Below are 13,213 nucleotides of genomic sequence, written 5' to 3'. Positions count from 1 at the left end.
CTACTTGGCTTTGGTTCTGCAGAACCAACTTTCGGTCTGAAACTGCTGTTTTATATATGTATTCAGAACCAACTTCTGGTCTGAAACTGCCGTTTCATATATGTATTCAGAACCAATGAAAATTGCTGGCTTTGGTTTTGCAATACCAACTATCAGTCTGAAACTGCTAGCTTTGGTTCTGAAGAAACAGCTTCCAGGCGGTCTGCTATGAATGTATTTATTTGCTGTTTAATAATGTTGCATGGTATACAACTTTTGGCAACTTTTGGTCTGAAACTGCGGGCCTTGGTTCTGCAGAACCAATTTTCAGTCTAAAACTGCTGGTCTGAAATGGCTGGCTTTGGTTCTGCAGAACCAACTTTCGATCTGAAACATGCTGGCTTTGGTTCTGAAGAAACAACTTCCAGTGTAAAACGGCTGGCTTGAATAATAACCAGACGGTCTGCTATACATGCAGTTTAATAATGTCGCATGGTATACAGCTACTTGGCTTTGGTTCTGCAGAACCAACTTTTGGTCTTAAACTGCTGACTTTGGTTCTGCAGAACCAACTTCCGGTCTGAAACTGCTGTTCTGCAGAATCCACTTCCGGTCTGAAACTGCTGTTCCGCTGAACCAACTTTCTGTGTGAAACTGCTGTCACGTACGGTTCTGAAGAAATAACTTCCAGTCTAAACCGGTTGGCTTGAACCTTGGCAGAACCAAGCGGTCTGTTATGAATGTATTTATATACCGTTGAATAGTGTTGCATGGTAAATAGCTAGTACTACTTGCACAACTAGTATTGCAATACCCTGCTGTTAAAAACAGTACTGTTCCTTATTTTATTAGTACAGAAGCAACTTCTGGTCTGAAACGGCTGTCTTTAATTTTTTTAACTTGGAAATTTTTGGTTTCATGGACTTTCAATAGATTGATCAAAATGATGAGAGAATATTAAAAATCTTAATTTGTGTTTCAAATATGAACAGAAGTCTTATGGGTTTGGAACAACAATGGTGAGTAAATTATGAAAGAATATTATATTTTTTAGGTGAACTATTACTTTAAATACCAAGCACCAAAATAATTGAACAGATAAATGTTTAGTATCCTTTTTAATTCAGTGTAAAAATTTCTTTTTTTTTCAAATTCAACAGATACATTTTCACAGCCATGCGGAAACAGTTTGAAATGCTTGTAAACAAATTAACAAAATTTGACCAACAAAAGCTTTCCCCCCACAGTTAAACTATATACATAAGCTATCAAACCCTATGTCACAGCACACATCATCATCATTAGAAATAAAGCAAAGACCAAATACAGACTCTATCAAAAAAAGTTACAAACCCACCACCCTCACCTCCTATGTACTATGAGGGTCAACGTTAGGTCTTTTTTTATCGTTATAACAAAGGATTTCGGCTACTTGTATCCAAAATACAGATCTGAAGTTATAATTGCCAGCACTCCAACTTATAATTACAGACTTAATTCTCCTTTAATAGACCTAATGAATGAGTTATCAAATATATATATATATATATAGCACCATGATGTGATTACTGAGGACAGAGGGAACGTCACAAAAACCCGTGTTAGTATTGAGACCAGAACAACACTGGCCCTCATAAGATTCTCACATTGCTGCATGCACTGATAATCACTCTACTGGACAACATATTTTTCTTTATATCTTGTATTCTGCTTCTCTATTTTTGACTCAATAGCTTTACGTATGTGGAAAAACACAACACAGAGGATAAGGCATCAATTCTGCTGAGGAGAGAGTGTTTACTTAAAGGTGAAGTTGTGCGTTTGGATTTAAATTCATTTGAGGGTAGCAGCTAAATTTGCCTCAACAGTCATATTTTAATTGCAAAAACAATTGAAATTTTGGAGTTATAATTATTTAAAAAAAAGAAAATTTAATTTAGCTGACATGCGTGATCATTACCAGTGTGTACCTAAATCCTGATGCTGTGGATGGGGTTTATGAGGGGGAAAACAATGACATTGGAAATAAATGTAACATTCATTATAAAAAAAATAAAGAGAAAAAAATATAAGCATTGAAATATGTATGAACATGACAACTTTGATGTGGTTTGCTGCAGCTAATATAAAATGTGGCCAAAGTCCCAGTTTGACGTTTATGACAGTGCCTTACATTTATAAAACTAAACATGCATACAAACACAACAACTACTGGAGAACCCCCCCCAAAAAATTACAACAAAAAATAAAAATAAACCCATTCATAATGATTCAGTACAAACACCTGCTACAACCCATGAAGGAAGAAAAGTAAATTACAAAAGAGAGAAAAGCAACAGCTGTTAAAAAAAATACATTGGATCTTTATACAGTGAACCATAATTTAACATGGATCTAACTACAACATGTGTGTGACCATTTACAAAATTTAGTCAGCATTGGACAAATGCAAGCAAAGATGAACCAGAGAAAAACAATGACATGGTCACATTTTTCAGGAGCTTCAAATATTGGAAACAAACAAAAACGGCGGTTTCATAAGTCGAATCGGATGGTCTTAGAAGCGTTTAGCCACAAACCTTCAAATAAAGCAGAAGTCAATGAGATACATTTCCTGAGAGTTCACCAACAACCTTACTGGTATTGAATAGAGCTTATAGAATAGAGATACTAAGATAAACCACTATGCGAATGTATTTTATAGGATGTTATAAAGGTTATTTACACTCAGAATGATCTATTAACAGGGAAAGCTCAAGTCTAGCTCTTAGAAAATTGTCACAGTTTTGCAATATATTGTAAGAACATTTCGTTTTAAGTCTATAGAATGTATCTAGCCTATATATTTATGAGCTGTAATTTTTGTTTTCAGAGTAAGACATCATAAAACAACACAGACATTATTGCACAACATTCTTTTCTGTTTCAAGAACTCTGTCAATAACATGCTATGATACAAATATAAATGATGTGTAGACTTTTAAAGTGAAATAAGCCATGTGTCCAAGTGTGGATATTTGTCTTTTGCATAAAATATAATGAATATACCTTTTCAAATGGAGCATGAAAACTACCCTATTGCAACCTTAGCGAGGCCGAAGAACCACATGAATCCTCATCCTGTGTATTTCAAAATGTACACTTTCTGTTAGAGGTAGTAAATACGTTTTTATTCTGGAATGATTGCTGTGAGTTAAGGAAAATGATTAGGGTGTGATGAGCTTCCTTGCTGATGTACGAGCAGAGAGGCTGGTAAACAAACAAGCTGGTGCTGTATTGTTCAGTGACTCGCAAAAGTCTTCCAGAAGAATCCTCTGTTGTGTCGTCAACATCAAAGATGACATTAAGGTAGTGTTCAGGTAGCAGTGATTGCTTATGTTATATTCTACGGCTCACAAAATACTTTGACCGCCCATACAAAAATGGCTCTTGAGAATGAAATAAAAAACATAACCATAAACATTGGCGTCAAATGTAGTATAACTTTTTTTTTTGCATATCATAATCTTCACTTTGACTTGAGCACATCCCACCTCTAGAATTAAGTTTGCTTAACCACATAATACAATAAAGCTGCAGGTTTTTACTATCGTTTTACAGGCCAATAAACCTCTTTTTATCCCTGTAGTGCAAATTGTGAGTGTTTTCCATTTGTCTACTCCTCATACCAGTAAGGTTTGATTTCAATACCATCATCCCTCAATCCACTACTATATGTATGCGTTTAAATATTTATATATGTGTGTTTAATATGAATGTCATACATATATGAATATACTGTCTCAATATAGATTTTTACTACTCTTACCAAATGCACACCCACCCAAAACAAATGAAACAGCGCAAGAAACACACAAGGTACTGAAATCTTACCCTCCCAAAAAAACTTTTTTTTTTTCACCAAAAGTGGAGAATAAGACAGAAAAAAAGGGAAGAAAACTTCAAGTACAATGAACACTGAGGAGAAAAAGTCCATTGGGCAAACTGTTTAAACAAAACATCAGGACGAACAACAGTATCCCCATTTCAAACAAAATCCACCATTTATACACAACCTTCTCTCTAGGATCAATGACTGAGAAGTCCTTTCTTCAAGCTTTTCAAACCTGAAAAGGAACAAAAAAACGAAAAGAGAGAGACCTGGTGTGAGGGAAAGTCACTGTGTCTTCTTCCAGGCCTCGTGTGCATCGCTCAGAGTGGGATTTTTCCAGTGCTTTTGGCAGTGAGGTGAGCCTCTGTGATGGCTGATGCTGCTCAGGGCTCCTGTCTGATGTAGTAACTGCCTGAGCCGTTGCTCTCCTGGTCTGAGATGCCCTGCGAGAAGGTAAACTCGTCGATCTCGGGAGTCTCTTCCTTTAACTGTAGCGAGGCCTCTGGAAAACAAAAACCAGGCAGTTCATAAAACGTAACGCTAGTGGGAGAAGACAACTCAATGCAACACCAAAGATGGAAAGTTTGGCTGTGAAGGACACCTGAGGACTAGTACTTTACACTCAGATATAATGAAGAGGGTGGAAAGGAGAAGTAACACTACACTCCTCAACTGCGATAACCAAAATAACCAAAACTTTTAATTTTAACTTTTTCAATTTTAGTTGCCAGAATCAGAAGCATGTTGCAGCATTCACATAATGAATTAACCAGCCAGCGATACACAAGGTTTAGGTATTTGAGTAGGCTAATAAAAACTTACCTGCAATGTTTAAAGGGACAGATCACTCAAGATTAAACTTACTCTCATTTCATTAGAAAATAGTTAAAGCCGGAGCCAACTATAATTAAAGAATGGATAGAATAATGAATAAATAAAAAAGACTGAACTACACTTATGATCACTTTAATTTAATGGAGCTTTTTTAAATGGTCATTTAGAAGCTTGACAGACCAGGGGTGTATTCCAGAAAGCAAGGTTACCTTACCCTCAAAAATACCCTAAACTCATGGTTGATTAAACCAAACCTTGCTTACTTGAGGTATGCTGGTTCCAAAAACACATCCGGGAGTAAGTTCATCCAACTCAGAGTATGTTCATGGTTAACACATCAGACATTCTATAGCTGCTAGTAGGTTGCTATGGCTACCTACTTACCCTGAAAGTTACCTCCATTTTTGGAACTGAAAGTTGAGGTTATCCGCTTACTTACCCTCAAACATACCCAGGTATATCACATTACCTGCTTTCTGGAATACACCCCAAGTTCCATTTTATTGTGTTAAATGGAAAAAAGTAGGTAAGGTAAAGTAGGTTAAAAAAAAAATCTCCTTTTGCATTCCATATAAATTAATGCAACATGAGGGTGAGTCAAAAACAAAAATTTAATTTTTTTTACATTTCTTTAAAATCCAAAAGCTATTAATTCACACCATCCTTAGGTAAATAAAACAATGAGTCAGGTGTGGGATGAAACTGACCACGCACACTCTTTTTCTGAGTCAAACGTAAAACTACCCTTTTTTTAATCATGCAACTGTTGTTAATGGTGTATGCGGCACATAATACGCAGACACCTGATGACGTGCAACTCTTCACGAAGGCCAACCTGAAAATTTCTACAGGAATGAGCTCAGTGGCGCCCTCTCCCTGAGTGATGGAGAATTGAGTTACCTGAGTTGAGAGAGCGATCATGCTCTACACCTGAGGTGGGAGGTCGCCCGGACCCAGAGAAGTGGGACAGGTAATGGGGCGGAGTCTGCTCTTCATCACCCGAGAAGCTCCTCCTCCTCAGAGGCCCACCCAAACCGATCGGCCTCCTCCCAACTGGAATCTTCCTCTCTAAACACCAAGCCAGACTGTGGTTACCGAAGTTACTGGGTTAGTGTTACCCAGGCTACCAAGCTCAACTCCACAAGACTGCAGGCCATCCTCCAGCTGAGCCCAAATTTCAACTCAGATCGGATTCTGAAACTTAATTTGATTTCTACAAGACAGAAGGGTGATTGTGAAACTGAAGCCCTGAGAAAAGAGAATGTGGTACCCAACATCATGACTGCAAACCTGACCTCTCCTAAACATTTGCTCAGATTCTCTCACCCCGAGGGAGTGTGCCACTGATGGCTACAGTTGTCTGCAATGATCCATGACCCCACTGAATCATGACAACTTCTACTGACTATTAAGCAGAACCAGACCAGACCCAAGCCAGAGAAAAACCAGTGGAAACATCTCCTGGACCAATTTTGCACCCAAAATCAGTGTTCGGTGAGAGGAGAGAAAGAAGATTGAAGGAGATTGTACTCACTTTTCTTTTGTCCTTTATACTGTGCTGTCTTTTTTTTCTGTTTTGAGACATTTGGCGGTGCTTCTCTTGTGGCTGAGGATGAAAGGGACAAGCTGTTATTCTATGCAGCCAATCATTAAAACATCATACAAATACATTATAAATTCAGAGCAAATAAAAATCTGCTGCTTGATCATTTTTTGTCTATGTATAAAAAAATGCAGACAGCATAAAGCTACAAAAAGTGCTCATTCAGAAAGTGTCATATGATTTTATATTTAGCATTTATAAAAAATTTCCAGATATGATTATATTATTATTAGTTCATATTATATAATAAATGGTTGTTATAATTAAAATGATTAGCCTATTCTTCTTTATTACTTGCATAGTACAGAAGTCATGTGACTAATGTTATCCTTTATGTGCTCTGTTAAAGGACACTTGATTGGTTGTATTTGAAATAGTTAAATAGACAGAAGAAACGTTTCGAAATGCAGTAATTATTAGTAATCGCATAACAGTAAGATACAACTCTAAAACATAATGGCCAACGTTTATATGTCAAAGTTCACATCAGGTGAAGGTAAAAGTTCCTGAATACTGAGTAGACAATGCCGTTGTACAGAGGTCAGTCAATAATACATGGATCATTTGCATCTACAATAAAGTTTAAATCTAGGGGTCAGAGAAAGAGTAGAAAATGGCTGTGTAAAACTAAATAAAAAAAGATTAAGAAAAATACAAAAGGCAATTTTTAAATAAGTGTAAAAGGAACGGTTCTATAAAAAAACACTATTAATATGAGAATAGAGTGTTACTAAGAAACCATTTGAACTTTCTACAATCAGAATCTTCTGGCGTGTTCACTCACTCTGTGCGGCGGGCGGCTGCAGCTGATAGCCAGTCAGTTGGCACCAGCCTACGGGGTAGAGATCTGGAGACTCACAGTCCACCCACTGATCGTACTCATCCTCCCAGCCGTCAAAATGAATGCGCAAGAGTCTGTGTACGATCCTGGTCACTGTGGCGACACACACCAGACGTGGCTCCATTAGGTCCACTGCCTCCAGCTTCATCCCTGCACGGAAGCCGTGATTTGGTACATCCTGAGGGACAGAGAGAGCAGACGATTCAATGGCATACACCACAATGCATAATTCAAGACAAAACAGAATGCATAATTTGAAACAAACAAAATGTTTATCTCACAGTCTATGCATGAAAACTTACTTTGTTAAAGAGCTTCACAGGGGCTGCAATTGAACTCGTTTCTCTGAGGTAGTCAAACCATTTAAAAGGGAGTTTGGTGTACCCTGTGGAGCAGTTTCAGATTCATTCAGTGATGATGTCACATAAGATCACGCTGCAGAAAGAGAGAGGAAACGCACCTCTTGGCGGTGTGAGCTCAATGTTGTTGATTTCACAGAAGCCGACTGGGAAGATGGAGGGAGAGGTTGAGTGGTAGCAGAACCAGTCTGACCCATCAGCAGCCTCTGAACCATCAATCCCGATCATTAGGTACCCGTCTGCCAACACCTGAGAGAAGGTTATATGATCAGTTAAAAATACCTGCATTTCATCATTTCCATTCTATATATTTTTATATCTACCAATGACACCAACTCTGAATTACAAATTAAAAATCACTATTTCATACATTTTTTATGTACTTGGGACAAAAAAAAAAAAATTCATAACACTGCAGTTGTACAACTCAACATCTAAGTCAATCAGACAAAATGACAAAACTTTACCTTTCTTACAGTAGCAACACATATAGCAGAGAGATTTAGAGGGTCTATTGCCTCCAACTTCATTCCGTCTTTAAACCACTCCCCACTCTGGTCCACATCCCTAACCTGTGGGTTTAAAAGATGACACATATGAGCAGGTAGAAGGAGGCCCCTGCCAACACAAAGTGGAATACAAATGTACCTTAAGAAACAACTGTGAGGGAGCATCCATCTGACCCTCCATTTTCTTCATCACCTCTGTAGAAGACAACATAAGAAACATTTACATCCATAAGCCACAACAAGGTCATCAAATGTTATGTTTGCTGTATCAATTGACAAGTTCTAAAACCATTCTGACTCCCACACTGACCAGATCTTTTGAAACGATGTCCAATGCTTCGTGACCAGCCAATGGAGTGGATGAGTGGGCTGAACATGTGACACCAGAAGTCGTCAGTGCCGTCCTGGCTCTCTTCGTACACCAGACGCAGACGCCCGCCAATCACCTGTTCCACCAAAGCCACGCGAGTCCGACAAAGGTGGGTCTTATCCACAACTTCCACACGCATCAGTTTCTTAAACGGGTACTGCATGTTCTCGTGAACCTTCAAGTTAAACATTTAAACAAACAGTTTAAATGAGACTTGTGCACTACCGTTCAAAAGTTGGGGTTCGTAAGATTTTTTTTAAATGTTTTTGAAAGAAGTCTCTTATGCTCACCAAGGCTGCATTATTTTGATAAAAAATACAGTAAAAACAGTACTTTAGCAAAATACGGTTACAATTTAAAATAACTGCTTTCTTTTTAATACATTTTGAAATGTTATTTAAATATGATGATAAAGCTGAATTTTCAGCATCATTACTCCAGTCATGATCCTTCAGAAATCATTCTAATATGCGGATTTGCTGCTCAAAAAACATTTCTTATTATTATCATGTTAAAAACAGTTGTGCTGCCTAATATTTTTGTAGAAACCGTGATACAATTTTACTTTCAATAGGAAATTCAAAAGAACAGAATTTATTTGAAACAGAAATCTTTTGTAACACTATAAATGTCTTTAATGTCGCTTTTTGATCAATTTAATGCGTCCCTTTTTTCAAATCAAGAAATTGTAAAGAAGATACATTATATACCTGCATGTGTCCACATAAAATTAATTATGGGTGCTACTTGCAAAAAGGCAAACAATAGAAGAAATAGAAGAGAAAAAAAAACTTTTTTCACAAAGATGACAAAAAGTAGATATGCTCTACATTTGACTTATCTCAATGTCAAAAGAGATCTGCTTCTTTTATTATAGTAAGACAGTCTGACACCTTTACCCCATGTTAATCCGTTTTGTGAGGAACTATTTCTTGGTGTATTTTCTCATCATAGCAGGAAGATCTTGCTCTACAGGTTTTTCCAGAGTCTCTCTACTGAAGTACTGCTTTATGGTCACTGCTGGGATACAGCATCTTACCTTTGTGGCAAAATCCGGCGGAAGAGTTTTGGCTCCAGTGAGTCGTTTCACAAGAAACGGTTTCCAGTTAGAATACTTATGCTGGATGGCTATGAAGTTGAAAATATATTTAAAATGTATAATTACTCCTATTCAGCAATGGCAGGTTCACACTATTTTAACAGCAAAAAAACCTGCTAATTACATAGTTTTGAATAGCTTAATGTTTTACATACATTTAGGAGGCACCAGTGGCTTTCCACTAGAGGCACACCATCCAACAGGGTGGACTTCTGGGATACACAGATTACACCAGAAGTCTCTGCTTGAGTCATTATCAAAACCCTCATAGCGCAGAAGAGCTTTAAAACCTGAGAAGTTTAGAAAATAAATAAGTTAATTTCAATACATCAAACATTTTTAAAAGCAAAAAGAACTTGGCAGTTGTTAAACTACAACATTACCTGCCAGTTTGACAATCCCTGCTACCCAGTAAACTTTTGTGGAGAGGTTTGTGTCAGAATTGAGGACCTCCACCCTCACCCCATCAGCTAAGTCACCCCAGCACATGCCCATGGGCACCTGGAGAGTTATCAAGTCACACGCAGAGTATTCATAAAACATACATACAAGCCAAAAGATTATAAGAAAAACAATTATGATAATAATTCTCTGCCTGTACTCACATGTTTGAAACAGCTGACTGGTGCCCCAACTAGATTATTGCTACAAATGTACCGACCCCAGTCAAAGCCTTCAACAGGAACCACTTCATGAGAAAACCCGCAAAAAGGACAAAAAGTTGTGGTTAAATATAATGATTGCGATTTTATTTACTCAGTTAGGCAGACAATTACACAATGAAACTTTAAACTTAGTCAAGTAGCCATTCACCTGATTTTGATTTAGCTTGGTTCTGTTGATTTGCTTGATACTGTGCGTAAGCTGCCAACTTTGCCATTAATGGCTGTTTCTGTAAGACTTTTGCCTTTTTTGTTGGTGGTTTACCCTTGATAGGACACAAGAAGAATAATTGCAATATGTCAAAGATATGGAAATAGAAAACAACAACAACAACAACAACAACAGAGGTAGTCTTTTGATTTGAAGTGCTTAAGTCCATGAGTAGTTACCTGAAGTCTTGCCAGTATACTGGCCTTTTTAGAATTAGAGGAATAGCTTCTGGAGCAGGATACACTACAGAATCTCTTTGTTTTAGAGTAGAAAGCATCTCGTACACCAACCATACCACACATCTCACAGGTTGCTGCATGAAAAAAAAAAATCATCAATCATATATTCACACTATTTAACATATTCTGTACGAAAAGCAAAACATAAAATGTTTTTTGTTAGTTAGGGTGTAAAATTTTTCATTAGAAGTTTTATTGTAACCATGGTAACAAGGAGTGAAATATATACTAAGTTCTTTTTATTTCCAGGTTTAAATGAAAAATATTGTATATTACTATATATGGACATGACTAACCCATTCCAGCTTTTCCATCAGGATAGGTGTAGACCTGGCCGTTGTTTTTGATGATAGGCAGGCTGGCGGGGATGCTGGGGACTTCATCCTCACTGTCCTCTGAGCTGGAGCTGCTACTGCTGTCTTCACTGCAACTGTCGTATCCGTCAAACATCCCGAACGAATCTCTTCTCTTCCGCTCTGAGCGGGGAGTGTGCTCAGCCTACATGTGATAAGGTGAGAAGAGGGGGAAATGTGGAGAAAATAGAGAAGAGCAATAGTCAAATTAAAGAAAGGGCAAAGAAAGACAAGGATTAAAGCTCACTTATACAGCCATAATAGTTAAATAAATAATTACCTTTGACATAATACAGGGTGATTCATATTAAAGTCAGTGATAATCATAATCTTTATACTAGTTCATCAACGCTTTAATGAGCAGGGAATTAGGAAGCAGAGCAAATCACATTAATAAAATTGAAGGTTCTCAGGGGTCACAAAAAAAGCAAATAACACGTACAAAGGGGCATTATCATCATCACCCAATATCCCCACAGGGCATTTCAAGAAAGGAGATAGCTAGAGCAAAAGGCTCTCATTTCATATTTTCAATGATATTTACTGTATTTTTTTTTCCAACATTGAACTGCTAGACTGGTGCATCAGACAAGGATTTGTTCAAACCACTGTGGCCTGAATTCAAAAAGCATAATTTCAGACCACTTCTTCATCTAAAAGCATGCCATTTCCATTTCACCACAATCTATAATTTAATATCCACATAACCCACCTTTCAGTAAAATTTATATCATTTCACAAGCCAACACAACACAAACATACACATATGCTGTGCCTCAAAACCTACATAAACAGAACGTTTCATGGAAACGACGTTAACGCGTTTATGATCCCCACAAATACTGTCTACTAACTGTGTTTTGATTCACGACCATAAACACAAACATAGACACAATCATAGGCCTGCGGGTATATTTCAGCTGCACAAAACACATACATAATCAGTGGTTTTTGCACCATTTAGTGAGACAGCTGGTTTGAATGAACGGTTACATATCATAGAAAGTATTACGAGTGATTTGAATGAGGTAAATACTGTAGTTTGTGTGACTAGCAGGATCTGTTTCTGACAACCAAAACAAAGAGGACGGCTAACACTGCTAGCCGCTAACTGCGCTAAATCAAGGAAGCGGGCTCAAACAAACTCTTTCTTACCATATCCCTTGGGTTTTCCATTAGCCCTTCATACACGTCGGTATCTTATGTTCGGTGTGGTATGGTCCGAGAGCCCCCCGGGGGGGAAGGGGCTGGCTTGAAATTATTTACTCTAAAGCAAAAAATAACTCCAGTTGATTATCAACAATTGTCATGGTTCGAGTGCGCATGCGCGTGGATCTACAATGATTGGCATGGATATTAGCCAATAACGGTTAACCTGTACGCCACTTTTACACCATATAAGGTAATAGGAAATGTTTTAGTGAGGGTGAATCATCTCAGATCAAATAAATACGGACTTTGTGCTGCAATAGCAGATTTACTATAATAACTATTAAATATATTGTCTAGGGTTATAACTTCATGATAATAGAATATGACAGGATGAAATGATGGATGGGGTGATAAATGTCTAGATGTGTGGCCAGCTCAGTAGATGGGGATAGTCACTTATGCGAGTAACTAGTTCAATGAAGTGTGCAGTGTATCGGAGTCACAAAAATTCAATAAATTATACACATAAAATTTTGTTTGACCTTTTGAGGATGAAAATCAAAATTTTCTGAGGTTAGGCATTTTATTAGAAAATATCAAATTTGTCGTATATGTAGGATCACTGTAAAATAGTTATAAATCTATTGTTTGTAACTCATCTTTTGTATGTGCCTGTGTATAAACATTATATAATAAAATATCTATTTTACAGTAATCCTCTATTGATGCAACACATTTTACTGGTATTTTTAATTAAACCAAACTGAACCTCTTAACATTACATTTTTTGTATTATACATAAAAGCTACATAAACATTTTGAATGTTATATGCTGAGAAGTCAGTACTTACAGCTCCTCCAAAGAATTTCAATCAGTAATCTTGAAAATGAAGTTGACTGCCTTGTTTATTTATGGGTTAATGTTAAATATTTTATTGAATTATTTGCAGCTTCTCACAATTGTATTGCTTAGTCTATGCTGCCTTTAAATATAATGGAAGAGATATTATCTATCTCCATTACCACATGTTCAGCCAGGCATTAGCTCCTGTTTTTGAATAACTTTCACATATTTTATAACACAATTTGTATTATTCTACAATTACTTAATACAAAGTGTGCATCCATTTA

General features: G+C 37.1%; 1 protein-coding gene across 2 annotated transcripts; it reads right to left on the bottom strand.

Annotated features, from left to right (window-relative positions):
- Nucleotides 1-1,080: 1,080 nt before the first annotated feature.
- mbtd1 (mbt domain containing 1) lies at nucleotides 1,081-12,272 on the bottom strand. Of its 2 annotated transcripts, XM_077200505.1 has the most exons (17): nucleotides 12,086-12,272; nucleotides 10,874-11,075; nucleotides 10,518-10,651; nucleotides 10,279-10,393; nucleotides 10,071-10,153; nucleotides 9,849-9,966; nucleotides 9,621-9,755; nucleotides 9,406-9,494; nucleotides 8,307-8,541; nucleotides 8,136-8,191; nucleotides 7,955-8,059; nucleotides 7,589-7,736; nucleotides 7,431-7,513; nucleotides 7,072-7,306; nucleotides 6,219-6,290; nucleotides 5,585-5,752; nucleotides 1,081-4,352 (listed from the first exon to the last, which is right to left on the bottom strand). In XM_077200505.1, exons 1-17 carry the CDS (start codon nucleotides 12,104-12,106, stop codon nucleotides 4,234-4,236), a joined length of 2,118 nt encoding a protein of 705 aa, XP_077056620.1. In that variant the 5' UTR covers nucleotides 12,107-12,272; the 3' UTR covers nucleotides 1,081-4,233. The 2 variants fall into 2 exon arrangements, with proteins under 2 accessions (XP_077056620.1, XP_077056621.1); XM_077200506.1 differs by lacking the exon at nucleotides 5,585-5,752.
- Between the last annotated feature and the right edge of the window lie 941 nt (nucleotides 12,273-13,213).

Source organism: Siphateles boraxobius, unplaced genomic scaffold (genome assembly GCF_051911475.1).
Source record: "Siphateles boraxobius isolate OS27281-9 unplaced genomic scaffold, OSU_SipBor_1 46, whole genome shotgun sequence".
Taxonomy (NCBI): domain Eukaryota; kingdom Metazoa; phylum Chordata; class Actinopteri; order Cypriniformes; family Leuciscidae; genus Siphateles; species Siphateles boraxobius.
Note: the sequence above shows the minus strand (reverse complement) of the source record. Positions and strands in the feature narration are given on the sequence as shown.

Coding starts and splice junctions, on each gene's coding strand:
- mbtd1 (XM_077200505.1), bottom strand. CDS start 12,106: ATGGAAAACCCAAGGGATATG. Junction 10,154..10,278: donor CCAAGCTAAATCAAAATCAG/GTGAATGGCTAC, acceptor TTTCTCATGAAG/TGGTTCCTGTTGAAGGCTTT. Junction 9,495..9,620: donor GCCACTGGTGCCTCCTAAAT/GTATGTAAAACA, acceptor TCAACTTCATAG/CCATCCAGCATAAGTATTCT.